This window comes from Somniosus microcephalus, unplaced genomic scaffold, assembly GCF_052327205.1.
Source record: "Somniosus microcephalus isolate GS21.2 unplaced genomic scaffold, FLI_Smic_1.0 unresolved_chr6, whole genome shotgun sequence".
Taxonomy (NCBI): Eukaryota; Metazoa; Chordata; class Chondrichthyes; order Squaliformes; family Somniosidae; genus Somniosus; species Somniosus microcephalus.
The window spans coordinates 12,729,215-12,755,179 of NW_028225184.1; the positions used below are offsets into that span (position 1 = coordinate 12,729,215).

General features: G+C 50.1%; 1 protein-coding gene across 1 annotated transcript in view; it reads left to right on the forward strand.

Moving 5' to 3' along the window:
* Positions 1 to 25,965, forward strand: part of LOC147087088 (vang-like protein 2) — a 50,924-nt gene that overhangs the window by 9,881 nt on the left and 15,078 nt on the right. The window contains exon 3 of the mRNA XM_085978039.1: positions 22,868 to 23,475. Within this exon, the coding sequence (XP_085834165.1) occupies positions 22,868 to 23,475 (608 nt within the window). The remainder of the gene's footprint in view (positions 1 to 22,867; positions 23,476 to 25,965) is intronic.

A 25,965-nucleotide genomic window follows, 5' to 3' on the forward strand; every position in this document is an offset into this window, starting at 1 on the left:
CCCCAAACTGTGGGACTCCTCACCCCCCAAACTGTGGGGACTCCTCACCCCCCAAACTGTGGGACTCCTCACCACCCCAAACTGTGGGGACTCCTCACCTCCCAAACTGTGGGACTCCTCACCCCCCAAACTGTGGGGACTCCTCAACCCCCAAACTGTGGGGACTCCTCACCTCCCAAACTGTGGGACTCCTCACCTCCCAAACTGTGGGACTCCTCACTCCCCAAACTGTGGGGACTCCTCAACCCCCAAACTGTGGGGACTCCTCACCCCCCAAACTGTGGGGACTCCTCACCCCCCAAACTGTGGGACTCCTCAACCCCCAAACTGTGGGGACTCCTCACCCCCCAAACTGTGGGGACTCCTCACCCCCCAAACTGTGGGGACTCCTCACCCCCCAAACTGTGGGGACTCCTCACCTCCCAAACTGTGGGGACTCCTCACCACCCAAACTGTGGGGACTCCTCACCCCCCAAACTGTGGGGACTCCTCATCCCCCAAACTGTGGGACTCCTCACCTCCCAAACTGTGGGGACTCCTCACCCCCCAAACTGTGGGGACTCCTCACCCCCCAAACTGTGGGACTCCTCACCCCCCAAACTGTGGGACTCCTCACCCCCCAAACTGTGGGACGCCTCACCCCCCATATCAGTGTTACAGTGAGGGGTGTGGGGTATATCAGAGTGTTACAGTGAGGGTTGTGGGGTATATCAGAGAGTGTTACACTGAAGGGTGTGGTGTATATCAGACTGCTACAGTGAGGGGTGTGGGGTATATCAGTGTTACAGTGAGGGGTGTGGGGTATATCAGTGTTACAGTGAGGGTTATGGGGTATATCAGTGAGTTACATTGAGGGGTGTGCGGTATATCAGTGTTATAGTGAGTGGTGTGGGGTATATCACAGTGTTACAGTGAGGGGTGTGGGGTATATCAGTGTTACAGTGAGGGGTGTGGGGTATATCAGTGTTACAGTGAGGGGTGTGGGGTATATCAGTGTTACAGTGAGGGGTGTGGGGTATATCAGAGTGTTACAGTGAGGGGTGTGGGGTATATCAGTGTTACAGTGAGGGGTGTGGGCTATATCAGTGTTACAGTGAGGGGTGTGGGGTATATCAGTGTTACAGTGAGGGGTGTGGGGTATATCAGTGTTACAGTGAGGGGTGTGGGGTATATCAGTGTTACAGTGAGGGGTGTGGGGTATATCAGTGTTACAGTGAGGGGTGTGGGGTATATCAGTGTTACAGTGAGGGGTGTGGGGTATATCAGTGTTACAGTGAGGGGTGTGGGGTATCTCAGTGTTACAGTGAGGGGTGTGGGGTATATCAGTGTTATAGTGAGGGGTGTGGGGTATATCAGAGTGTTACAGTGAGGAGTGTGGGGTATATCAGTGTTACAGTGAGGAGTGTGGGGTATATCAGTGTTACAGTGAGGGGGTGGGGTATATCAGAGTGTTACAGTGAGGGGTGTGGGGTATATCAGTGTTACAGTGAGGGGTGTGGGGTATATCAGTGTTACAGTGAGGGGTGTGGGGTATATCAGTGTTACAGTGAGGGGTGTGGGGTATATCAGTGTTACAGTGAGGGGTGTGGGGTATATCAGTGTGTTACAGTGAGGGGTGTGGGGTATATCAGTGTGTTACAGTGAGGGGTGTGGGGTATATCAGTGTTACAGTGAGGAGTGTGGGGTATGTCAGTGTTACAGTGAGGGGTGTGGGGTATATCAGTGTGTTACAGTGAGGGGTGTGGGGTATATCAGTGTTACAGTGAGGGGTGTGGGTTATATCAGTGTTACACTGAGGGCTGTGGGGTATATCAGTGTTACAGTGAGGAGTGTGGGGTATATCAGTGTTACAGTGAGGGGTGTGGGGTATATCAGAGTGTTACAGTGAGGGGTGTGGGGTATATCAGTGTTACAGTGAGGGGTGTGGGTTATATCAGTGTTACACTGAGGGCTGTGGGGTATATCAATGTTACAGTGAGGGGTGTGGGGTATATCAATGTTACAGTGAGGGGTGTGAGGTATATCAGTGTTACAATGAGGGGTGTGGGGTATATCAGTGTTACAGTGAGCGGTGTGGGGTATATCAGTGTGTTACAGTGAGGGGTGTGGGGTCTATCAGTGTTACAGTGAGGGGTGTGGTTATATCAGTGTGTTACAGTGAGGGGTGTGGGGTATATCAGTGTTACAGTGAGGGGTGTGGGGTGTATCAGAGTGTTACAGTGAGGGGTGTGGGGTACATCAATGTTACAGTGAGGGGTGTGGGGTATATTAGTGTTACAGTGAGGGGTGTGGGGTATATCAGTGTTACAGTGAGGGGTGTGAGGTATATCAGTGTTACAGTGAGGGGTGTGGGGTATATCAATGTGTTACAGTGAGGGGTGTGGGGTATATCAGTGTTACAGTGAGCGGTGTGGCGTATATTAGTGTTACAGTGAGGGGTGTGGGGTATATTAGTGTTACTGTGAGGGGTGTGGGGTATATCAGAGTGTTACAGTGAGGGGTGTGGGGTATATCAGTGTTACAGTGAGGGGTGTGGGGTATATCAGTGTTACAGTGAGGGGTGTGGGCTATATCAGTGTTACAGTGAGGGGTGTGGGGTATATCAGTGTTACAGTGAGGGGTGTGGGGTATATCAGTGTTACAGTGAGGGGTGTGGGGTATATCAGTGTTACAGTGTGGGGTGTGGGGTATATCAGTGTTACAGTGAGGGGTGTGGGGTATATCAGTGTGACAGTGAGGGTGTGGGGTATATCAGTGTTACAGTGAGGGGTGTGGGGTATATCAGTGTTACAGTGAGGGGTGTGGGTTATATCAGTGTTACAGTGAGGGGTGTGGGCTATATCAGTGTTACAGTGAGGGGTGTGGGGTATATCAGTGTTACAGTGAGGGGTGTGGGGTATATCAGTGTGTTACAGTGAGGGGTGTGGGGTATATCAGTGTTACAGTGAGGGGTGTGGGGTATATCAGTGTTACAGTGAGGGGTGTGGGGTATATCAGTGTTACAGTGAGGGTGTGGGGTATATCAGTGTTACAGTGAGGGGTGTGGGTTATATCAGTGTTTCAGTGAGGAGTCTGGGGTATATCAGTGTTACAGTGAGGGGTGTGGGGTATATCAGTGTTAGAGTGAGGGGTGTGGGGTATATCAGTGTTACAGTGAGCGGTGTGGGGTATATCAGTGTTAGAGTGAGGGGTGTGGGGTATATCAGTGTTACAGTGAGGAGTGTGGGGTATATTAGTTTTACAGTGAGGGGTGTGGGTATATCAGAGTTACAGTGAGGGGTGTGGGGTATATCAGTGTTACAGTGAGGGGTGTGGGGTATATCAGTGTTACAGTGAGGGGTGTGGGGTATACCAGTGTTACAGTGAGGGTTGTGGGGTATATCAGTGTTACAGTGAGGGGTGTGGGGTATATCAGTGTTACAGTGAGGGGTGTGGGGTATATCAGTGTTACACTGAGGGGTGTGGGGTATATCAGTGTTACAGTGAGGGGTGTGGGGTATATCAGTGTTACAGTGAGGGGTGTGGGGTATATCAGTGTTACAGTGAGGGGTGTGGGGTATATCAGAGTGTTACAGTGAGGGTGTGGGGTATATCAGTGTTACAGTGAGGGGTGTGTGGTATATCAGTGTTACAGTGAGGGGTGTGGGGTATATCAGAGTGTTACAGTGAGGGGTGTGGGGTATATCAGTGTTACAGTGAGGGGTGTGGGGTATATCAGAGTGTTACAGTGAGGGGTGTGGGGTATATCAGAGGTTACAGTGAGGGGTGTGGGGTATATCAGTGTTACAGTGAGGGGTGTGGGGTATATCAGTGTTACAGTGAGGGGTGTGGGGTATATCAGTGTTACAGTGAGGGGTGTGGGGTATATCAGTGTTACAGTGAGGGTGTGGGGTATATCAGTGTGTTACAGTGAGGGGTGTGGGGTATATCAGTGTTACAGTGAGGGGTGTGGGGTATATCAGTGTTCAGTGAGGGGTGTGGGGTATATCAGTGTTAGAGTGATGGGTGTGGGGTATATCAGTGTTAGAGTGATGGGTGTGGGGTATATCAGTGTTACAGTGAGGGGTGTGGGGTATATCAGAGTGTTACAGTGAGGGGTGTGGGGTATATAAGTGTGTTACAGTGAGGGGTGTGGGGTATATCAGTGTTACAGTGAGGGGTGTGGGGTATATCAGTGTTACAGTGAGGGGTGTGGGGTATATCAGTGTTACAGTGAGGGGTGTGGGGTGTATCAGTGTTACAGTGAGGGGTGTGGGGTATATCAGCGTGTTACAGTGAGGGGTGTGGGGTATATCGGTGTTACAGTGAGGGGTGTGGGGTATATCACAGTGTTAGAGTGATGGGTGTGGGGTATATCAGTGTTACAGTGAGGGGTGTGGGGTATATCACAGTGTTAGAGTGATGGGTGTGGGGTATATCAGTGTTACAGTGAGGGGTGTGGGGTATATCAGTGTTACAGTGAGGGGTGTGGGGTATATCAGTGTTACAGTGAGGGGTGTGGGGTATATCACAGTGTTAGAGTGATGGGTGTGGGGTATATCAGAGTGTTACAGTGAGGGGTGTGGGGTATATCAGTGTTACAGTGAGGGGTGTGGGGTATATCAGTGTTACAGTGAGGGGTGTGGGGTATATCAGTGTTCAGTGGGCGTGTGGGGTATATCAGTGTTACAGTGAGCGGTGTGGGGTATATCAGTGTTACAGTGAGGGGTGTGGGGTATATCAGTGTTACAGTGAGGGGTGTGGGGTATATCAGTGTTACAGTGAGGGGTGTGGGGTATATCAGTGTTACAGTGAGGGGTGTGGGGTATATCAGTGTTACAGTGAGGGGTGTGGGGTATATCAGTGTTACAGTCAGAGGTGTGGGGTATATCAGTGTTCAGTGAGGGGTGTGGGGTATATCAGAGTTACAGTGAGGGGTGTGGGGTATATCAGTGTTACAGTGAGGAGTGTGGGGTATATCAGAGTGTTACAGTGAGGGGTGTGGGGTATATCAGTGTTACAGTGAGGGGTGTGGGCTATATCAGTGTTACAGTGAGGGGTGTGGGGTATAACAGTGTTAAAGTGAGGGGTGTGGGGTATATCAGTGTTACAGTGAGGGGTGTGGGGTATATCAGTGTTACAATGAGGGGTGTGGGGTATATCAGTGTTACAGTGAGGGATGTGGGGTATATCAGTGTTACAGTGAGGGGTGTGGGGTATAACAGTGTTAAAGTGAGGGGTGTGGGGTATATCAGTGTTACAGTGAGGGGTGTGGGGTATATCAGTGTTACAATGAGGGGTGTGGGGTATATCAGTGTTACAGTGAGGGGTGTGGGGTATATCTGCGTGTTACAGTGAGGGGTGCGGGGTATATCAGTGTTACAGTGAGGGGTGTGGGGTATATCAGTGTTACAGTGAGGGGTGTCGGGTATATCAGTGTTACAGTGAGGGGTGTGGGGTATATCAGTGTTACAGTGAGGGGTGTGGGGTATATAAGTGTGTTACAGTGAGGGGTGTGGGGTATATCAGTGTTACAGTGAGGGGTGTGGGGTATATCAGAGTGTTACAGTGAGGGGTGTGGGGTATATCAGTGTTACAGTGAGGGGTGTGGGGTATATCAGTGTGCTACAGTGAGGGGTGTGGGGTATATCAGTGTTCCAGTGAGGGGTGTGGGGTATATCAGTGTTACAGTGAGGGGTGTGGGGTATAACAGTGTTACAGTGAGGGTGTGGGGTATATCAGTGTTACAGTGAGGGGTGTGGGGTATATCAGTGTTACAGTGAGGGGTGTGGGGTATATCAGTGTTACAGTGAGGGGTGTGGGGTATATCAGTGTTACAGTGAGGGGTGTGGGGAATAACAGTGTTACAGTGAGGGTGTGGGGTATATCAGTGTTACAGTGAGGGGTGTGGGGTATATCAGTGTTACAGTGAGGAGTGTGGGGTATATCAGTGTTACAGTGAGGGGTGTGGGGTATATCAGTGTTACAGTGAGGGGTGTGGGGTATATCAGTGTGTTACAGTGAGGGGTGTGGGGTATATCAGTGTTCCAGTGAGGGGTGTGGGGTATATCAGTGTTACAGTGAGGGGTGTGGGGAATAACAGTGTTACAGTGAGGGTGTGGGGTATATCAGTGTTACAGTGAGGGGTGTGGGGTATATCAGTGTTACAGTGAGGAGTGTGGGGTATATCAGTGTTACAGTGAGGGGTCTGGGGTATATCAGTGTTACAGTGAGGGGTGTGGGCTATATCAGTGTTACAGTGAGGGGTGTGGGGTATATCAGTGTTACAGTGAGGGGTGTGGGGTATATCAGTGTTACAGTGAGGGGTGTGGGGTATATCAGTGTTACAGTGAGGGGTGTGGGGTATAACAGTGTTAAAGTGAGGGGTGTGGGGTATATCAGTGTTACAGTGAGGGGTGTGGGGTATATCAGTGTTACAATGAGGGGTGTGGGGTATATCAGTGTTACAGTGAGGGATGTGGGGTATATCAGTGTTACAGTGAGGGGTGTGGGGTATATCTGCGTGTTACAGTGAGGGGTGTGGGGTATATCAGTGTTACAGTGAGGGGTGTGGGGTATATCAGTGTTACAGTGAGGGATGTGGGGTATATCAGTGTTACAGTGAGGGGTGTGGGGTATATCAGTGTTACAGTGAGGGGTGTGGGGTATATCAGTGTTACAGTGAGGGGTGTGGGGTATATCAGCGTGTTACCGTGAGGGGTGTGGGGTATATCAGTGTTACAGTGAGGGGTGTGGTGTATATCAGAGAGTTACAGTGAGGGGTGTGGGGTTTATCAGTGTGTTACAGTGAGGGGTGTGGGGTATATCAGTGTGTTACAGTGAGGGGTGTGGGGTATATCAGTGTTACAGTGAGGGGTGTGGGGTATATCAGAGTGTTACAGTGAGGGGTGTGGGGTATATCAGTGTTACAGTGAGGGGTGTGGGGTATATCAGCGTGTTACCGTGAGGGGTGTGGGGTATATCAGTGTTACAGTGAGGGGTGTGGTGTATATCAGTGTTACAGTGAGGGGTGTGGGGTATATCAGTGTTACAGTGAGGGGTGTGGGGTATATCAGCGTGTTACAGTGAGGGGTGTGGGGTATATCAGTGTTACAGTGAGGGGTGTGGTGTATATTAGTGTTACAGTGAGGGGTGTGGGGTATATCAGAGTGTTACAGTGAGGGGTGTGGGGTATATAAGTGTGTTACAGTGAGGGGTGTGGGGTATATTCGTGTTACAGTGAGGGGTGTGGGGTATATCAGTGTTACAGTGAGGGGTGTGGGGTATATCAGTGTTACAGTGAGGGGTGTGGGGTATATCAGTGTTACAGTGAGGGGTGTGGGGTATATCAGTGTTACAGTGAGGGGTGTGGGGGATATCAGTGTTACAGTGAGGGGTGTGGGTATATCAGTGTTACAGTGAGGGGTGTGGGGGATATCAGTGTGTTACAGTGAGGGGTGTGGGGTATATCAGTGTTACAGTGAGGGGTGTGGGGTATATCAGTGTTACAGTGAGGGTGTGGGGTATATCAGTGTTACAGTGAGGGGTGTGGGTATATCAGTGTTACAGTGAGGGGTGTGGGTATATCAGTGTTACAGTGAGGGGTGTGGGGTATATCAGTGTTACAGTGAGGGGTGTGGGGTATATCAGTGTTACAGTGAGGGGTGTGGGGTATATCAGTGTTACAGTGAGGGGTGTGGGGTATACAAGTGTGTTACAGTGAGGGGTGTGGGTATATCAGTGTTACAGTGAGGGGTGTGGGGTATATCAGTGTTACAGTGAGGGGTGTGGGGTATATAAATGTGTTACAGTGAGGGGTGTGGGGTATATAAGTGTTACAGTGAGGGGTGTGGGTATATCAGTGTTACAGTGAGGGCTGTGGGGTATATAAGTGTGTTACAGTGAGGGGTGTGGGTTCGATCAGTGTTACAGTGAGGGGTGTGGGGTATATCAGTGTTACAGTGAGGGATGTGGGGTGTATCAGTGTTACAGTGAGGGATGTGGGGTATACCAGTGTGTTACAATGAGCGGTGTGGGGTATATCAGTGTTACAGTGAGGGGTGTGGGGTATATCAGTGTTACAGTGAGGGGTGTGGGGTATATAAGTGTGTTACAATGAGGGGTGTGGGGTATATCAGTGTTACAGTGAGGGGTGTGGGGTATATCAGTGTTACAGTGAGGGGTGTGGGGTATATCAGTGTGTTACAATGAGGGGTGTGGGGTATATCAATGTTACAGTGAGGGGTGTGGGGTATATCAGTGTTACGGTGAGGGGTGTGGGGTATATAAGTGTGTTACAATGAGGGGTGTGGGGTATATCAGTGTTACAGTGAGGGGTGTGGGGGTATATCAGTGTGTTACAGTGAGGGGTGTGGGGTATATCAGTGTTACAGTGAGGGGTGTGGGGTATATAAGTGTTACAGTGAGGGGTGTGGGGTATATCAGTGTGTTACAATGAGGGGTGTGGGGTATATCAGTGTTACAGTGAGGGGTGTGGGGGATATCAGTGTTACAGTGAGGGGTGTGGGGTATATCAGTGTGTTACAGTGAGGGGTGTGGGGTATATCAGTGTTACAGTGAGGGGTGTGGGGTATATCAGTGTTACAGTGAGGTGTGTGGGGTATATCAGTGTTACAGTGAGGGGTGTGGGGTATATCAGTGTTACTGTGAGGGGTGTGGGGTATATCAGTGTTACAGTGAGGGTTGTGGGGTATATCAGTGTGTTACAGTCAGGGGTGTGGGGTATATCAGTGTTACAGTGAGGGGTGTGGGGTATATCAGTGTTACAGTGAGGGGTGTGGGTATATAAGTGTTACAGTGAGGGGTGTGGGGTATATCAGTGTTACAGTGAGGGGTGTGGGGTATATCAGTGTTACAGTGAGGGGTGTGGGGTATATCAGTGTTACAGTGAGGGGTGTGGGGTATATCAGTGTTACAGTGAGGGGTGTGGGGTATATCAGTGTTACAGTGAGGGGTGTGGGGTATATCAGCGTGTTACAGTGAGGGGTGTGGGGTATATCAGTGTTACAGTGAGGGGTGTGGGGTATATCAGTGTTACAGTGAGGGGTGTGGGGTATATCAGTGTTACAGTGAGTGGTGTGGGGTATATCAGTGTTACAGTGAGGGGTGTGGAGTATATCAGTGTTACAGTGAGGGGTGTGGGTTATATCAGTGTTACAGTGAGGGGTGTGGGGTATATCAGTGTTACAGTGAGGGGTGTGTGGTATATCAGTGTTACAGTGAGGGGTGTGGGCTATATCAGTGTTACAGTGAGGGGCGTGAGGTATATCAGAGTGTTGCAGTGAGGGGTGTGGGTATATCAGTGTTACAATGAGGGGTGTGGGGTATATCAGTGTGTTACACTGAGGGGTGTGGGGTATATCAGTGTTACAGTGAGGGGTGTGGGGTATATAAGTGTGTTACAATGAGGGGTGTGGGGTATATAAGTGTTACAGTGAGGGGTGTGGGGTATATCAGAGTGTTACAGTGAGGGGTGTGGGGTATATAAGTGTTACAGTGAGGGGTGTGGGGTATATCAGTGTTACAGTGGGGGGTGTTGGGTATATAAGTGTGCTACAATGAGGGGTGTGGGGTATATCAGTGTTACAGTGAGGGGTGTGGGGTATTTCAGTGTCACAGTGAGGGGTGTGGGGTATATCAGTGTTACAGTGAGGGGTGTGGGGTATATCAGTGTTACAGTGAGGGGTGTGGGGTATATAAGTGTGTTACAATGAGGGGTGTGGGGTATATCAGTGTTACAGTGAGGGGTGTGGGGTATATCAGTGTTACAATGAGGGGTGTGTGGTATATCAGTGTTACAGTGAGGGGTGTGGTGTATATTAGTGTTACAGTGAGGGGTGTGGGGTATATCAGAGTGTTACAGTGAGGGGTGTGGGCTATATAAGTGTGTTACAGTGAGGGGTGTGGGGTATATTCGTGTTACAGTGAGGGGTGTGGGGTATATCAGTGTTACAGTGAGGGGTGTGGGGTATATCAGTGTTACAGTGAGGGGTGTGGGGTATATCAGTGTTACAGTGAGGGGTGTGGGGTATATCAGTGTTACAGTGAGGGGTGTGGGGGATATCAGTGTTACAGTGAGGGGTGTGGGTATATCAGTGTTACAGTGAGGGGTGTGGGGGATATCAGTGTGTTACAGTGAGGGGTGTGGGGTATATCAGTGTTACAGTGAGGGGTGTGGGGTATATCAGTGTTACAGTGAGGGTGTGGGGTATATCAGTGTTACAGTGAGGGGTGTGGGTATATCAGTGTTACAGTGAGGGGTGTGGGTATATCAGTGTTACAGTGAGGGGTGTGGGGTATATCAGTGTTACAGTGAGGGGTGTGGGGTATATCAGTGTTACAGTGAGGGGTGTGGGGTATATCAGTGTTACAGTGAGGGGTGTGGGGTATACAAGTGTGTTACAGTGAGGGGTGTGGGTATATCAGTGTTACAGTGAGGGGTGTGGGGTATATCAGTGTTACAGTGAGGGGTGTGGGGTATATAAATGTGTTACAGTGAGGGGTGTGGGGTATATAAGTGTTACAGTGAGGGGTGTGGGGTATATCAGTGTTACAGTGAGGGCTGTGGGGTATATAAGTGTGTTACAGTGAGGGGTGTGGGTTCGATCAGTGTTACAGTGAGGGGTGTGGGGTATATCAGTGTTACAGTGAGGGATGTGGGGTGTATCAGTGTTACAGTGAGGGATGTGGGGTATATCAGTGTGTTACAATGAGCGGTGTGGGGTATATCAGTGTTACAGTGAGGGATGTGGGGTATATCAGTGTTACAGTGAGGGGTGTGGGGTATATAAGTGTGTTACAATGAGGGGTGTGGGGTATATCAGTGTTACAGTGAGGGGTGTGGGGTATATCAGTGTTACAGTGAGGGGTGTGGGGTATATCAGTGTGTTACAATGAGGGGTGTGGGGTATATCAATGTTACAGTGAGGGGTGTGGGGTATATCAGTGTTACGGTGAGGGGTGTGGGGTATATAAGTGTGTTACAATGAGGGGTGTGGGGTATATCAGTGTTACAGTGAGGGGTGTGGGGTATATCAGTGTGTTACAGTGAGGGGTGTGGGTATATCAGTGTTACAGTGAGGGGTGTGGGGTATATAAGTGTTACAGTGAGGGGTGTGGGGTATATCAGTGTGTTACAATGAGGGGTGTGGGGTATATCAGTGTTACAGTGAGGGGTGTGGGGGATATCAGTGTTACAGTGAGGGGTGTGGGGTATATCAGTGTGTTACAGTGAGGGGTGTGGGGTATATCAGTGTTACAGTGAGGGGTGTGGGGTATATCAGTGTTACAGTGAGGTGTGTGGGGTATATCAGTGTTACAGTGAGGGGTGTGGGGTATATCAGTGTTACTGTGAGGGGTGTGGGGTATATCAGTGTTACAGTGAGGGTTGTGGGGTATATCAGTGTGTTACAGTCAGGGGTGTGGGGTATATCAGTGTTACAGTGAGGGGTGTGGGGTATATCAGTGTTACAGTGAGGGGTGTGGGGTATATAAGTGTTACAGTGAGGGGTGTGGGGTATATCAGTGTTACAGTGAGGGGTGTGGGGTATATCAGTGTTACAGTGAGGGGTGTGGGGTATATCAGTGTTACAGTGAGGGGTGTGGGGTATCAGTGTTACAGTGTAGTGAGGGGTGTGGGTATATCAGTGTTACAGTGAGGGGTGTGGGGTATATCAGCGTGTTACAGTGAGGGGTGTGGGGTATATCAGTGTTACAGTGAGGGGTGTGGGGTATATCAGTGTTACAGTGAGGGGTGTGGGGTATATCAGTGTTACAGTGAGTGGTGTGGGGTATATCAGTGTTACAGTGAGGGGTGTGGAGTATATCAGTGTTACAGTGAGGGGTGTGGGTTATATCAGTGTTACAGTGAGGGGTGTGGGGTATATCAGTGTTACAGTGAGGGGTGTGGGGTATATCAGTGTTACAGTGAGGGGTGTGTGGTATATCAGTGTTACAGTGAGGGGTGTGGGCTATATCAGTGTTACAGTGAGGGGCGTGGGGTATATCAGAGTGTTGCAGTGAGGGGTGTGGGTATATCAGTGTTACAATGAGGGGTGTGGGTATATCAGTGTGTTACAGTGAGGGGTGTGGGGTATATCAGTGTTACAGTGAGGGGTGTGGGGTATATAAGTGTGTTACAATGAGGGGTGTGGGGTATATAAGTGTTACAGTGAGGGGTGTGGGGTATATCAGAGTGTTACAGTGAGGGGTGTGGGGTATATCAGTGTGTTACAGTGAGGGTGTGGGGTATATCAGTGTTACAGTGAGGGGTGTGGGGTATATAAGTGTTACAGTGAGGGTGTGGGGTATATCAGTGTGTTACAATGAGGGGTGTGGGGTATATCAGTGTTACAGTGAGGGGTGTGGGGGATATCAGTGTTACAGTGAGGGGTGTGGGGTATATCAGTGTGTTACAGTGAGGGGTGTGGGGTATATCAGTGTTACAGTGAGGGGTGTGGGGTATATCAGTGTTACAGTGAGGTGTGTGGGGTATATCAGTGTTACAGTGAGGGGTGTGGGGTATATCAGTGTTACTGTGAGGGGTGTGGGGTATATCAGTGTTACAGTGAGGGTTGTGGGGTATATCAGTGTGTTACAGTCAGGGGTGTGGGGTATATCAGTGTTACAGTGAGGGGTGTGGGGTATATCAGTGTTACAGTGAGGGGTGTGGGGTATATAAGTGTTACAGTGAGGGGTGTGGGGTATATCAGTGTTACAGTGAGGGGTGTGGGGTATATCAGTGTTACAGTGAGGGGTGTGGGGTATATCAGTGTTACAGTGAGGGGTGTGGGGTATATCAGTGTTACAGTGAGGGGTGTGGGGTATATCAGTGTTACAGTGAGGGGTGTGGGGTATATCAGCGTGTTACAGTGAGGGGTGTGGGGTATATCAGTGTTACAGTGAGGGGTGTGGGGTATATCAGTGTTACAGTGAGGGGTGTGGGGTATATCAGTGTTACAGTGAGTGGTGTGGGGTATATCAGTGTTACAGTGAGGGGTGTGGAGTATATCAGTGTTACAGTGAGGGGTGTGGGTTATATCAGTGTTACAGTGAGGGGTGTGGGGTATATCAGTGTTACAGTGAGGGGTGTGGGGTATATCAGTGTTACAGTGAGGGGTGTGTGGTATATCAGTGTTACAGTGAGGGGTGTGGGCTATATCAGTGTTACAGTGAGGGGCGTGGGGTATATCAGAGTGTTGCAGTGAGGGGTGTGGGTATATCAGTGTTACAATGAGGGGTGTGGGGTATATCAGTGTGTTACAGTGAGGGGTGTGGGGTATATCAGTGTTACAGTGAGGGGTGTGGGGTATATAAGTGTGTTACAATGAGGGGTGTGGGGTATATAAGTGTTACAGTGAGGGGTGTGGGGTATATCAGAGTGTTACAGTGAGGGGTGTGGGGTATATAAGTGTTACAGTGAGGGGTGTGGGGTATATCAGTGTTACAGTGGGGGGTGTTGGGTATATAAGTGTGCTACAATGAGGGGTGTGGGGTATATCAGTGTTACAGTGAGGGGTGTGGGGTATTTCAGTGTCACAGTGAGGGGTGTGGGGTATATCAGTGTTACAGTGAGGGGTGTGGGGTATATCAGTGTTACAGTGAGGGGTGTGGGGTATATAAGTGTGTTACAATGAGGGGTGTGGGGTATATCAGTGTTACAGTGAGGGGTGTGGGGTATATCAGTGTTACAATGAGGGGTGTGTGGTATATCAGTGTTACAGTGAGGGGTGTGGTGTATATTAGTGTTACAGTGAGGGGTGTGGGGTATATCAGAGTGTTACAGTGAGGGGTGTGGGGTATATAAGTGTGTTACAGTGAGGGGTGTGGGGTATATTCGTGTTACAGTGAGGGGTGTGGGGTATATCAGTGTTACAGTGAGGGGTGTGGGGTATATCAGTGTTACAGTGAGGGGTGTGGGGTATATCAGTGTTACAGTGAGGGGTGTGGGGTATATCAGTGTTACAGTGAGGGGTGTGGGGGATATCAGTGTTACAGTGAGGGGTGTGGGTATATCAGTGTTACAGTGAGGGGTGTGGGGGATATCAGTGTGTTACAGTGAGGGGTGTGGGGTATATCAGTGTTACAGTGAGGGGTGTGGGGTATATCAGTGTTACAGTGAGGGTGTGGGGTATATCAGTGTTACAGTGAGGGGTGTGGGTATATCAGTGTTACAGTGAGGGGTGTGGGTATATCAGTGTTACAGTGAGGGGTGTGGGGTATATCAGTGTTACAGTGAGGGGTGTGGGGTATATCAGTGTTACAGTGAGGGGTGTGGGGTATATCAGTGTTACAGTGAGGGGTGTGGGGTATACAAGTGTGTTACAGTGAGGGGTGTGGGTATATCAGTGTTACAGTGAGGGGTGTGGGGTATATCAGTGTTACAGTGAGGGGTGTGGGGTATATAAATGTGTTACAGTGAGGGGTGTGGGGTATATAAGTGTTACAGTGAGGGGTGTGGGGTATATCAGTGTTACAGTGAGGGCTGTGGGGTATATAAGTGTGTTACAGTGAGGGGTGTGGGTTCGATCAGTGTTACAGTGAGGGGTGTGGGGTATATCAGTGTTACAGTGAGGGATGTGGGGTGTATCAGTGTTACAGTGAGGGATGTGGGGTATATCAGTGTGTTACAATGAGCGGTGTGGGGTATATCAGTGTTACAGTGAGGGGTGTGGGGTATATCAGTGTTACAGTGAGGGGTGTGGGGTATATAAGTGTGTTACAATGAGGGGTGTGGGGTATATCAGTGTTACAGTGAGGGGTGTGGGGTATATCAGTGTTACAGTGAGGGGTGTGGGCTATATCAGTGTGTTACAATGAGGGGTGTGGGGTATATCAATGTTACAGTGAGGGGTGTGGGGTATATCAGTGTTACGGTGAGAGGTGTGGGGTATATAAGTGTGTTACAATGAGGGGTGTGGGGTATATCAGTGTTACAGTGAGGGGTGTGGGGTATATCAGTGTGTTACAGTGAGGGGTGTGGGGTATATCAGTGTTACAGTGAGGGGTGTGGGGTATATAAGTGTTACAGTGAGGGGTGTGGGGTATATCAGTGTGTTACAATGAGGGGTGTGGGGTATATCAGTGTTACAGTGAGGGGTGTGGGGGATATCAGTGTTACAGTGAGGGGTGTGGGGTATATCAGTGTGTTACAGTGAGGGGTGTGGGGTATATCAGTGTTACAGTGAGGGGTGTGGGGTATATCAGTGTTACAGTGAGGTGTGTGGGGTATATCAGTGTTACAGTGAGGGGTGTGGGGTATATCAGTGTTACTGTGAGGGGTGTGGGGTATATCAGTGTTACAGTGAGGGTTGTGGGGTATATCAGTGTGTTACAGTCAGGGGTGTGGGGTATATCAGTGTTACAGTGAGGGGTGTGGGGTATATCAGTGTTACAGTGAGGGGTGTGGGGTATATAAGTGTTACAGTGAGGGGTGTGGGGTATATCAGTGTTACAGTGAGGGGTGTGGGGTATATCAGTGTTACAGTGAGGGGTGTGGGGTATATCAGTGTTACAGTGAGGGGTGTGGGGTATATCAGTGTTACAGTGAGGGGTGTGGGGTATATCAGTGTTACAGTGAGGGGTGTGGGGTATATCAGCGTGTTACAGTGAGGGGTGTGGGGTATATCAGTGTTACAGTGAGGGGTGTGGGGTATATCAGTGTTACAGTGAGGGGTGTGGGGTATATCAGTGTTACAGTGAGTGGTGTGGTGTATATCAGTGTTACAGTGAGGGGTGTGGAGTATATCAGTGTTACAGTGAGGGGTGTGGGTTATATCAGTGTTACAGTGAGGGGTGTGGGGTATATCAGTGTTACAGTGAGGGGTGTGGGGTATATCAGTGTTACAGTGAGGGGTGTGTGGTATATCAGTGTTACAGTGAGGGGTGTGGGCTATATCAGTGTTACAGTGAGGGGCGTGGGGTATATCAGAGTGTTGCAGTGAGGGGTGTGGGTATATCAGTGTTACAATGAGGGGTGTGGGGTATATCAGTGTGTTACAGTGAGGGGTGTGGGGTATATCAGTGTTACAGTGAGGGGTGTGGGGTATATAAGTGTGTTACAATGAGGGGTGTGGGGTATATAAGTGTTACAGTGAGGGGTGTGGGGTATATCAGAGTGTTACAGTGAGGGGTGTGGGGTATATAAGTGTTACAGTGAGGGGTGTGGGGTATATCAGTGTTACAGTGGGGGGTGTTGGGTATATAAGTGTGCTACAATGAGGGGTGTGGGGTATATCAGTGTTACAGTGAGGGGTGTGGGGTATTTCAGTGTCACAGTGAGGGGTGTGGGGTATATCAGTGTTACAGTGAGGGGTGTGGGGTATATCAGTGTTACAGTGAGGGGTGTGGGGTATATAAGTGTGTTACAATGAGGGGTGTGGGGTATATCAGTGTTACAGTGAGGGGTGTGGGGTATATCAGTGTTACAATGAGGGGTGTGTGGTATATCAGTGTTACAGTGAGGGGTGTGGGGTATATAAGTGTTACAGTGAGGGGTGTGGGGTATATCAGTGTTACAGTGAGGGGTGTGGGATATTTCAGTGTCACAGTGAGGGGTGTGGGGTATATCAGTGTTACAGTGAGGGGTGTGGGGTATATAAGTGTTACAGTGAGGGGTGTGGGGTATATCAGTGTTACAGTGAGGGGTGTGGGGTATATCAGTGTTACAGTGAGGGGTGTGGGGTATATCAGTGTTACAGTGAGGGATGTGGGGTATATCAGTGTTACAGTGACGGGTGTGGGGTATATCAGTGTTACAGTGAGGGGTGTGGGGTATATAAGTGTTACAGTGAGGGGTGTGGGGTATATCAGTGTTACAGTGACGGGTGTGGGGTATATCAGTGTTACAATGAGGGGTGTGGGGTATATCAGTGTTACAGTGAGGGGTGTGGGGTATATAAGTGTTACAGTGACGGGTGTGGGGTATATCAGTGTTACAGTGAGGGGTGTGGGGTATATCACAGTGTGACAGTGAGGGGTGTGAGGTATATCAGTGTTGCAGTGAGGGGTGTGGGGTATATCAGTGTTACAGTGACGGGTGTGGGGTATATCAGTGTTACAGTGAGGGGTGTGGGGTATATCAGTGTTACAGTGAGGGGTGTGGGGTATATAAGTGTTACAGTGAGGGATGTGGGGTATATCAGTGTTACAGTGAGGGGTGTGGGGTATATCAGTGTTACAGTGAGGGATGTGGGGTATAACAGTGTTACAGTGAGGGGTGTGGGGTATATCAGTGTTACAGTGAGGGGTGTGGGGTATAACAGTGTTACAGTGAGGGGTGTGGGGTATATCAGTGTTACAGTGAGGGGTGTGGGGTATATCAGTGTTACAGTGAGGGGTGTGGGGTATATCAGTGTGTTACAGTGAGGTGTGTGGTGTATATCAGAGTGTTACAGTGAGGGGTGTGGGGTATATCAGAGTGTTACAGTGAGGGATGTGGGGTATATCAGAGTGTTACAGTGAGGGGTGTGGGGTATATAAGTGTTACAGTGAGGGGTGTGGGGTATATAAGTGTGTTACAATGAGGGGTGTGGGGTTTATCAGTGTTACAGTGAGGGGTGTGGGGTATATCAGAGTGTTACAGTGAGGGGTGTGGGGTATATCAGTGTTACAGTGAGGGGTGTGTGGTATATCAGAGTGTTACAGTGAGGGATGTGGGGTATATCAGAGTGTTACAGTGAGGGGTGTGGGGTATATCAGTGTGTTACAGTGAGGGGTGTGGTGTATATCAGTGTTACAGTGAGGGGTGTGGTGTATATCAGTGTTACAGTGAGGGGTGTGGGGTATATCAGTGTTACAGTGAGGGGTGTGGGGTATATAAGTGTGTTACAGTGAGGGGTGCGGGGTATATAAGTGTTACAGTGAGGGGTGTGGGGTATATCAGTGTTACAGTGAGGGGTGTGGGGTATATAAGTGTGTTACAATGAGGGGTGTGGGTTAGATCAGAGAGTGTGAGGGGTGTGGGGTATATCAGTGTTACAGTGAGGGGTGTGTGGTATATCAGTGTTACAGTGAGGGGTGTGTGGTATATCAGTGTTACAGTGAGGGGTGTGGGGTATATCAGTGTTACAGTGAGGGGTGTGGGGTATATCAGTGTTACAGTGAGGGGTGTGGGGTATATCAGTGTTACAGTGAGGGGTGTGGGGTATATCAGTGTTACAGTGAGGGGTGTGGGGTATATCAGTGTTACAGTGAGGGGTGCGGGGTATATAAGTGTTACAGTGAGGGGTGTGGGGTATATCAGTGTGACAGTGAGGGGTGTGGGGTATATCAGTGTTACAGTGAGGGGGTGGGGTATATAAGTGTGTTACAGTGAGGGGTGTGGGGTATATCAGTGTTACAGTGAGGGGTGTGGGGTATATCAGTGTTACAGTGAGGGGTGTGGGGTATATCAGTGTTACAGTGAGGGGTGTGGGGTATATCAGTGTTACAGTGAGGGGGTGGGGTATATAAGTGTGTTACAGTGAGGGGTGTGGGGTATATCAGTGTTACAGTGAGGGGTGTGGGGTATATCAGTGTTACAGTGAGGGGTGTGGGGTATATCAGTTTTACAGTGAGGGGTGTGGGGTATATCAGAGTGTTACAGTGAGGGGTGTGGGGTATATCAGTGTTACAGTGAGGGGTGTGGGTTATATCAGTGTTACACTGAGGGCTGTGGGGTATATCAATGTTACAGTGAGGGGTGTGGGGTATATCAGTGTGTTACAGTGAGGGGTGTGGGGTATATCAGTGTTACAGTGAGGGGTGTGGTGTATATCAGTGTTATAGTGAGGGGTGTGGGGTATATCAGTGTTACAGTGAGGGGTGTGGGGTATATCAGAGTGTTACAGTGAGGGGTGTGGGGTATATCAGTGTTACAGTGAAGGGTGTGGGGTATATCAGTGTGTTACAGTGAGGGGTGTGGGGTATATCAGTGTTACAGTGAGGGGTGTGGGGTATATCAGTGTTACAGTGAGGGGTGTGGGGTATATCAGTGTTACAGTGAGGGGTGTGGGGTATATCAGTGTTACAGTGAAGGGTGTGGGGTATATCAGTGTGTTACAGTGAGGGGTGTGGGGTATATCAGTGTTACAGAGAGGGGTGTGGGGTATATCAGTGTTACAGTGAGGGGTGTGGGGTATATCAGTGTGTTACAGTGAGGGGTGTGGGGTATATCAGTGTTACAGTGAGGGATGTGGGGTATATCAGTGTTACAGTGAGGGGTGTGGGGTATATCAGTGTGTTACTGTGAGGGATGTGGGGTATATCAGTGTTACAGTGAGGGGTGTGGGGTATATCAGTGTTACAGTGAGGGGTGTGGGGTATATCAGTGTTACAGTGAGGGGTGTGGGGTATATCAGTGTTACAGAGAGGGGTGTGGGGTATATCAGTGTTACAGTGAGGGGTGTGGGGTATATCAGAGTGTTACAGTGAGGGGTGTGGGGTATATCAGTGTGTTACAGTGAGGGGTGTGGGGTATATAAGTGTTACAGTGAGGGGTGTGGGGTATATCAGAGTGTTACAGTGAGGGGCGTGGGGTATATCAGTGTTACATTGAGGGGTGTGGTGTATATCAGTGTTACAGTGAGGGGTGTGGGGTATATCAGTGTTACAGTGAGGGGTGTGGGGTATATCAGTGTTACAGTGAGGGGTGTGGTGTATATCAGTGTTACAGTGAGGGGTGTGGGGTATATCAGTGTTACAGTGAGGGGTGTGGGGTATATCAGTGTTACAGTGAGGGGTGTGGGGTATAACAGTGTTACAGTGAGGGGTGTGGGGTATATCAGTGTTACAGTGAGGGGTGTGGGGTATAACAGTGTTACAGTGAGGGGTGTGGGGTATATCAGTGTTACAGTGAGGGGTGTGGGGTATATCAGTGTTACAGTGAGGGGTGTGGGGTATATCAGTGTGTTACAGTGAGGTGTGTGGTGTATATCAGAGTGTTACAGTGAGGGGTGTGGGGTATATCAGAGTGTTACAGTGAGGGGTGTGGTGTATATCAGAGTGTTACAGTGAGGGGTGTGGGGTATATCAGAGTGTTACAGTGAGGGGTGTGGGGTATATCAGTGTTACAGTGAGGGGTGTGGGGTATATCGGTGTTACAGTGAGGGGTGTGGGGTATATCAGTGTGTTACAGTGAGGGGTGTGGGGTATATCAGTGTTACAGTGAGGGGTGTGTGGTATATCAGTGTTACAGTGAGGGGTGTGGGGTATATCAGTGTTACAGTGAGGGGTGTGGGGTATATCAGTGTTACAGTGAGGGGGTGGGGTATATAAGTGTGTTACAGTGAGGGGTGTGGGGTATATCAGTGTTACAGTGAGGGGTGTGGGGTATATCAGTGTTACAGTGAGGGGTGTGGGGTATATCAGTGTTACAGTGAGGGGTGTGGGGTATATCAGTGTTACAGTGAGGGGGTGGGGTATATAAGTGTGTTACAGTGAGGGGTGTGGGGTATATCAGTGTTACAGTGAGGGGTGTGGGGTATATCAGTGTTACAGTGAGGGGTGTGGGGTATATCAGTTTTACAGTGAGGGGTGTGGGGTATATCAGAGTGTTACAGTGAGGGGTGTGGGGTATATCAGTGTTACAGTGAGGGGTGTGGGTTATATCAGTGTTACACTGAGGGCTGTGGGGTATATCAATGTTACAGTGAGGGGTGTGGGGTATATCAGTGTGTTACAGTGAGGGGTGTGGGGTATATCAGTGTTACAGTGAGGGGTGTGGTGTATATCAGTGTTATAGTGAGGGGTGTGGGGTATATCAGTGTTACAGTGAGGGGTGTGGGGTATATCAGAGTGTTACAGTGAGGGGTGTGGGGTATATCAGTGTTACAGTGAAGGGTGTGGGGTATATCAGTGTGTTACAGTGAGGGGTGTGGGGTATATCAGTGTTACAGTGAGGGGTGTGGGGTATATCAGTGTTACAGTGAGGGGTGTGGGGTATATCAGTGTTACAGTGAGGGGTGTGGGGTATATCAGTGTTACAGTGAAGGGTGTGGGGTATATCAGTGTGTTACAGTGAGGGGTGTGGGGTATATCAGTGTTACAGAGAGGGGTGTGGGGTATATCAGTGTTACAGTGAGGGGTGTGGGGTATATCAGTGTGTTACAGTGAGGGGTGTGGGGTATATCAGTGTTACAGTGAGGGATGTGGGGTATATCAGTGTTACAGTGAGGGGTGTGGGGTATATCAGTGTGTTACAGTGAGGGATGTGGGGTATATCAGTGTTACAGTGAGGGGTGTGGGGTATATCAGTGTTACAGTGAGGGGTGTGGGGTATATCAGTGTTACAGTGAGGGGTGTGGGGTATATCAGTGTTACAGAGAGGGGTGTGGGGTATATCAGTGTTACAGTGAGGGGTGTGGGGTATATCAGAGTGTTACAGTGAGGGGTGTGGGGTATATCAGTGTGTTACAGTGAGGGGTGTGGGGTATATAAGTGTTACAGTGAGGGGTGTGGGGTATATCAGAGTGTTACAGTGAGGGGCGTGGGGTATATCAGTGTTACATTGAGGGGTGTGGTGTATATCAGTGTTACAGTGAGGGGTGTGGGGTATATCAGTGTTACAGTGAGGGGTGTGGGGTATATCAGTGTTACAGTGAGGGGTGTGGTGTATATCAGTGTTACAGTGAGGGGTGTGGGGTATATCAGTGTTACAGTGAGGGGTGTGGGGTATATCAGTGTTACAGTGAGGGGTGTGGGGTATAACAGTGTTACAGTGAGGGGTGTGGGGTATATCAGTGTTACAGTGAGGGGTGTGGGGTATAACAGTGTTACAGTGAGGGGTGTGGGGTATATCAGTGTTACAGTGAGGGGTGTGGGGTATATCAGTGTTACAGTGAGGGGTGTGGGGTATATCAGTGTGTTACAGTGAGGTGTGTGGTGTATATCAGAGTGTTACAGTGAGGGGTGTGGGGTATATCAGAGTGTTACAGTGAGGGGTGTGGTGTATATCAGAGTGTTACAGTGAGGGGTGTGGGGTATATCAGAGTGTTACAGTGAGGGGTGTGGGGTATATCAGTGTTACAGTGAGGGGTGTGGGGTATATCAGTGTTACAGTGAGGGGTGTGGGGTATATCAGTGTGTTACAGTGAGGGGTGTGGGGTATATCAGTGTTACAGTGAGGGGTGTGTGGTATATCAGTGTTACAGTGAGGGGTGTGGGGTATATCAGTGTTACAGTGAGGGGTGTGGGGTATATCAGTGTTACACTGAGGGGTGTGGGGTATATCCGTGTTACAGTGAGGGGTGTGGGGTATATCAGTGTTACAGTGAGGGGTGTGGGGTATATCAGTGTTACAGTGAGGGGTGTGGGGTATATCAGTGTTACAGTGAGGGGTGTGGGGTATATCAGTGTTACAGTGAGGGGTGTGGGGTATATCAGTGTTACAGTGAGGAGTGTGGGGTATATCAGTGTTACAGTGAGTGGTGTGGGGTATATCAGAGTGTTACAGTGAGGAGTGTGGGGTATATCAGTGTTACAGAGAGTGGTGTGGGGTATATCAGTGTTACAGTGAGGGGTGTGGGGTATATCAGTGTTACAGTGAGGGGTGTGGGGTATATCAGTGTTACAGTGAGGGGTGTGGGGTATATCAGTGTTACAGTGAGGGGTGTGGGGTATATCAGTGTTACAGTGAGGAGTGTGGGGTATATCAGTGTTACAGTGAGTGGTGTGGGGTATATCAGAGTGTTACAGTGAGGAGTGTGGGGTATATCAGTGTTACAGTGAGTGGTGTGGGGTATAACAGTGTTACAGTGAGGGGTGTGGGGTATATAAGTGTTACAGTGAGGGGTGTGGGGTATATCAGTGTTACAATGAGGGGTGTGGGTTAGATCAGAGAGTGTGAGGGGTCTCCCGGTCGAATGACCTGACCGACTTCTCTCCTCCGCAGGACGATAACTGGGGCGAGACCACCACGGCCGTGACCGGCACCTCCGACCACAGCCTCTCGCACGAGGACATCGCCCGCCTGTCCAAGGACCTGGAGGACAGCGTGGGATTGGACTGTGCCCGCTACCTGGGGCTGACGGTGGCCCTGGCGCTGGCCCTCTTTGCCCTGCTGACCCCGGTGGCCTTTGTGATTCTGCCCCAGCTCCTGTGGCGGGAGGAGCTGGAAACGTGCGGCACTCCCTGCGAGGGGCTCTACATCTCCATGGCCTTCAAGCTGGTCATCCTCCTCATGGGCAGCTGGGCTCTCTTTCTGCGGCCGCCTCGGGCCCAGGTCCCGCGAATCTTCGCCTTCCGCGCCCTGCTCATGGTGCTGGTCTTCCTCTTCGTGGCCTCTTACTGGCTCTTCTACGGGGTGAGAATCTTGGATCAGCGAGATCCCGAGTACCAGGGCATCGTCCAGTATGCCCTCTCGTTGGTGGACGCGCTGCTCTTCATCCATTACCTGGCCATCGTCCTGATGGAGATACGTCAGATCCAGCCCCAGTTCACGGTGAAGGTGGTGAGGTCCACAGATGGGGCCAGATACTTTTACAACATCGGTCACCTCAGGTAAGGCGGGGAAGGGACACATCTCAGAGTCACAGGGCTGCATTTTGTCAATGGGGGACGGGATGGAGGCGGGGGTCCCACTTTTGGGGTTGTCGTCCCGCCTCCCCTCGATTTGTGACCAACCCACGCGATTTCCCACCCAGTGTAGAGGGAGCTTTACTCTGTATCTAACCCCGTGCTGTACCTGCCCCGGGAGTGTTTGATGGGGACAGTGCAGTGGGGATTTACTCTGTATCTAACCCCGTGCTGTACCTGCCCTGGGAGTGTTTGATGGGACAGTGTAGAGGGAGCTTTACTCTGTATCTAACCCCGTGCTGTACCTGCCCCGGGAGTGTTTGATGGGACAGTGTAGAGGGAGCTTTACTCTGTATCTAACCCAGTGCTGTACCTGCCCTGGGAGTGTTTGATGGGACAGTGTAGAGGGAGCTTTACTCTGTATCTAACCCGTGCTGTACCTGCCCTGGGAGTGTTTGATGGGACAGTGTAGAGGGAGCTTTACTCTGTATCTAACCCCGTGCTGTACCTGCCCTGGGAGTGTTTGATGGGACAGTGTAGAGGGAGCTTTACTCTGTATCTAACCCCGTGCTGTACCTGCCCCGGGAGTGTTTGATGGGACAGTGTAGAGGGAGCTTTACTCTGTATCTAACCCGTGCCGTACCTGCCCTGGGAGTGTTTGATGGGACAGTGTAGAGGGAACTTTACTCTGTATCTAACTCCGTGCTGTACCTGTACTTGGAGTGTTTGATGGGACAGTGTAGAGGGAGCTTTACTCTGTATCTAACCCCGTGCTGTACCTGCCCTGGGAGTGTTTGATGGGACAGTGTAGAGGGAGCTTTACTCTGTATCTAACCCCGTGCTGTACCTGCCCTGGGAGTGTTTGATGGGACAGTGTAGAGGGAGCTTTACTCTGTATCTAACCCGTGCTGTACCTGCCCTGGGAGTGTTTGATGGGACAGTGTAGAGGGAGCTTTACTCTGTATCTAACCCGTGCTGTACCTGCCCTGGGAGTGTTTGATGGGACAGTGTAGAGGGAGCTTTACTCTGTATCTATCCCGTGCTGTACCTGCCCTGGGAGTGTTTGATGGGACAGTGTAGAGGGAGCTTTACTCTGTATCTAACCCCGTGCTGTACCTGCCCTGGGAGTATTTGATGGGACACTGTAGAGGGAGCTTTACTCTGTATCTAACCCCGTGCTGTACCTGCCCTGGGAGTGTTTGATGGGACAGTGTAGAGGGAGCTTTACTCTGTATCTAACCCGTGCTGTACCTGTCCTGGGAGTGTTTGATGGGACAGTGTAGAGGGAGCTTTACTCTGTATGTAACCCGTGCTGTACCTGCCCTGGGAGTGTTTGATGGGACAGTGTAGAGGGAGCTTTACTCGGTATCTAACCTGTGCTGTACCTGCCCTGGGAGTGTGTGATGGGACAGTGTAGAGGGAGCTTTACTCTGTATCTAACCCGTGCTCTACCTGCCCTGGGAGTGTTTGATGGGACAGTGTAGAGGGAGCTTTACTCTGTATCTAACCCGTGCTGTACCTGTCCTGGGAGTGTTTGATGGGACAGTGTAGAGGTGGTTTACTCTGTATCTAACCCCGTGCTGTACCTGCCCTGGGAGTGTTTGATGGGACAGTGTAGAGGGAGCTTTACTCTGTATCTAACCCGTGCTGTACCTGCCCTGGGAGTGTTTGATGGGACAGTGTAGAGGGAGCTTTACTCTGTATCTAACCCGTGCTGTACCTGCCCTGGGAGTGTTTGATGGGGACAGTGCAGAGGGAGCTTTACTCTGTATCTATCTGTATCTAACCCCGTGCTGTACCTGCCCTGGGAGTGTTTGATGGGACAGTGTAGAGGGAGCTTTACTCTGCATCTAACCCGTGCTATACCTGCCCTGGGAGTGTTTGATGGGACAGTGTAGAGGGAGCTTTACTCTGTATCTAACCCGTGCTGTACCTGCCCTGGGAGTGTTTGACGGGACAGTGTAGAGGGAGCTTTACTCTGTATCTAACCCCGTGCTGTACCTGCCCTGGGAGTGTTTGATGGGACAGTGTAGAGGGAGCTTTACTCTGTATCTAACCCCGTGCTGTACCTGCCCTGGGAGTGTTTGATGGGACAGTGTAGAGGGAGCTTTACTCTGTATCTAACCCCGTGCTGTACCTGCCCTGGGAGTGTTTGATGGGACAGTGTAGAGGGAGCTTTACTCTGTATCTAACCCGTGCTGTACCTGCCCTGGGAGTGTTTGATGGGACAGTGTAGAGGGAGCTTTACTCTGTATCTAACCCGTGCTGTACCTGCCCTGGGAGTGTTTGATGGGACAGTGCAGAGGGAGCTTTACTCTGTATCTAACCCCGTGCTGTACCTGCCCTGGGAGTGTTTGATGGGACAGTGTAGAGGGAGCTTTACTCTGTATCTAACCCCGTGCTGTACCTGCCCTGGGAGTGTTTGATGGGACAGTGCAGAGGGAGCTTTACTCTGTATCTAACCCCGTGCTGTAC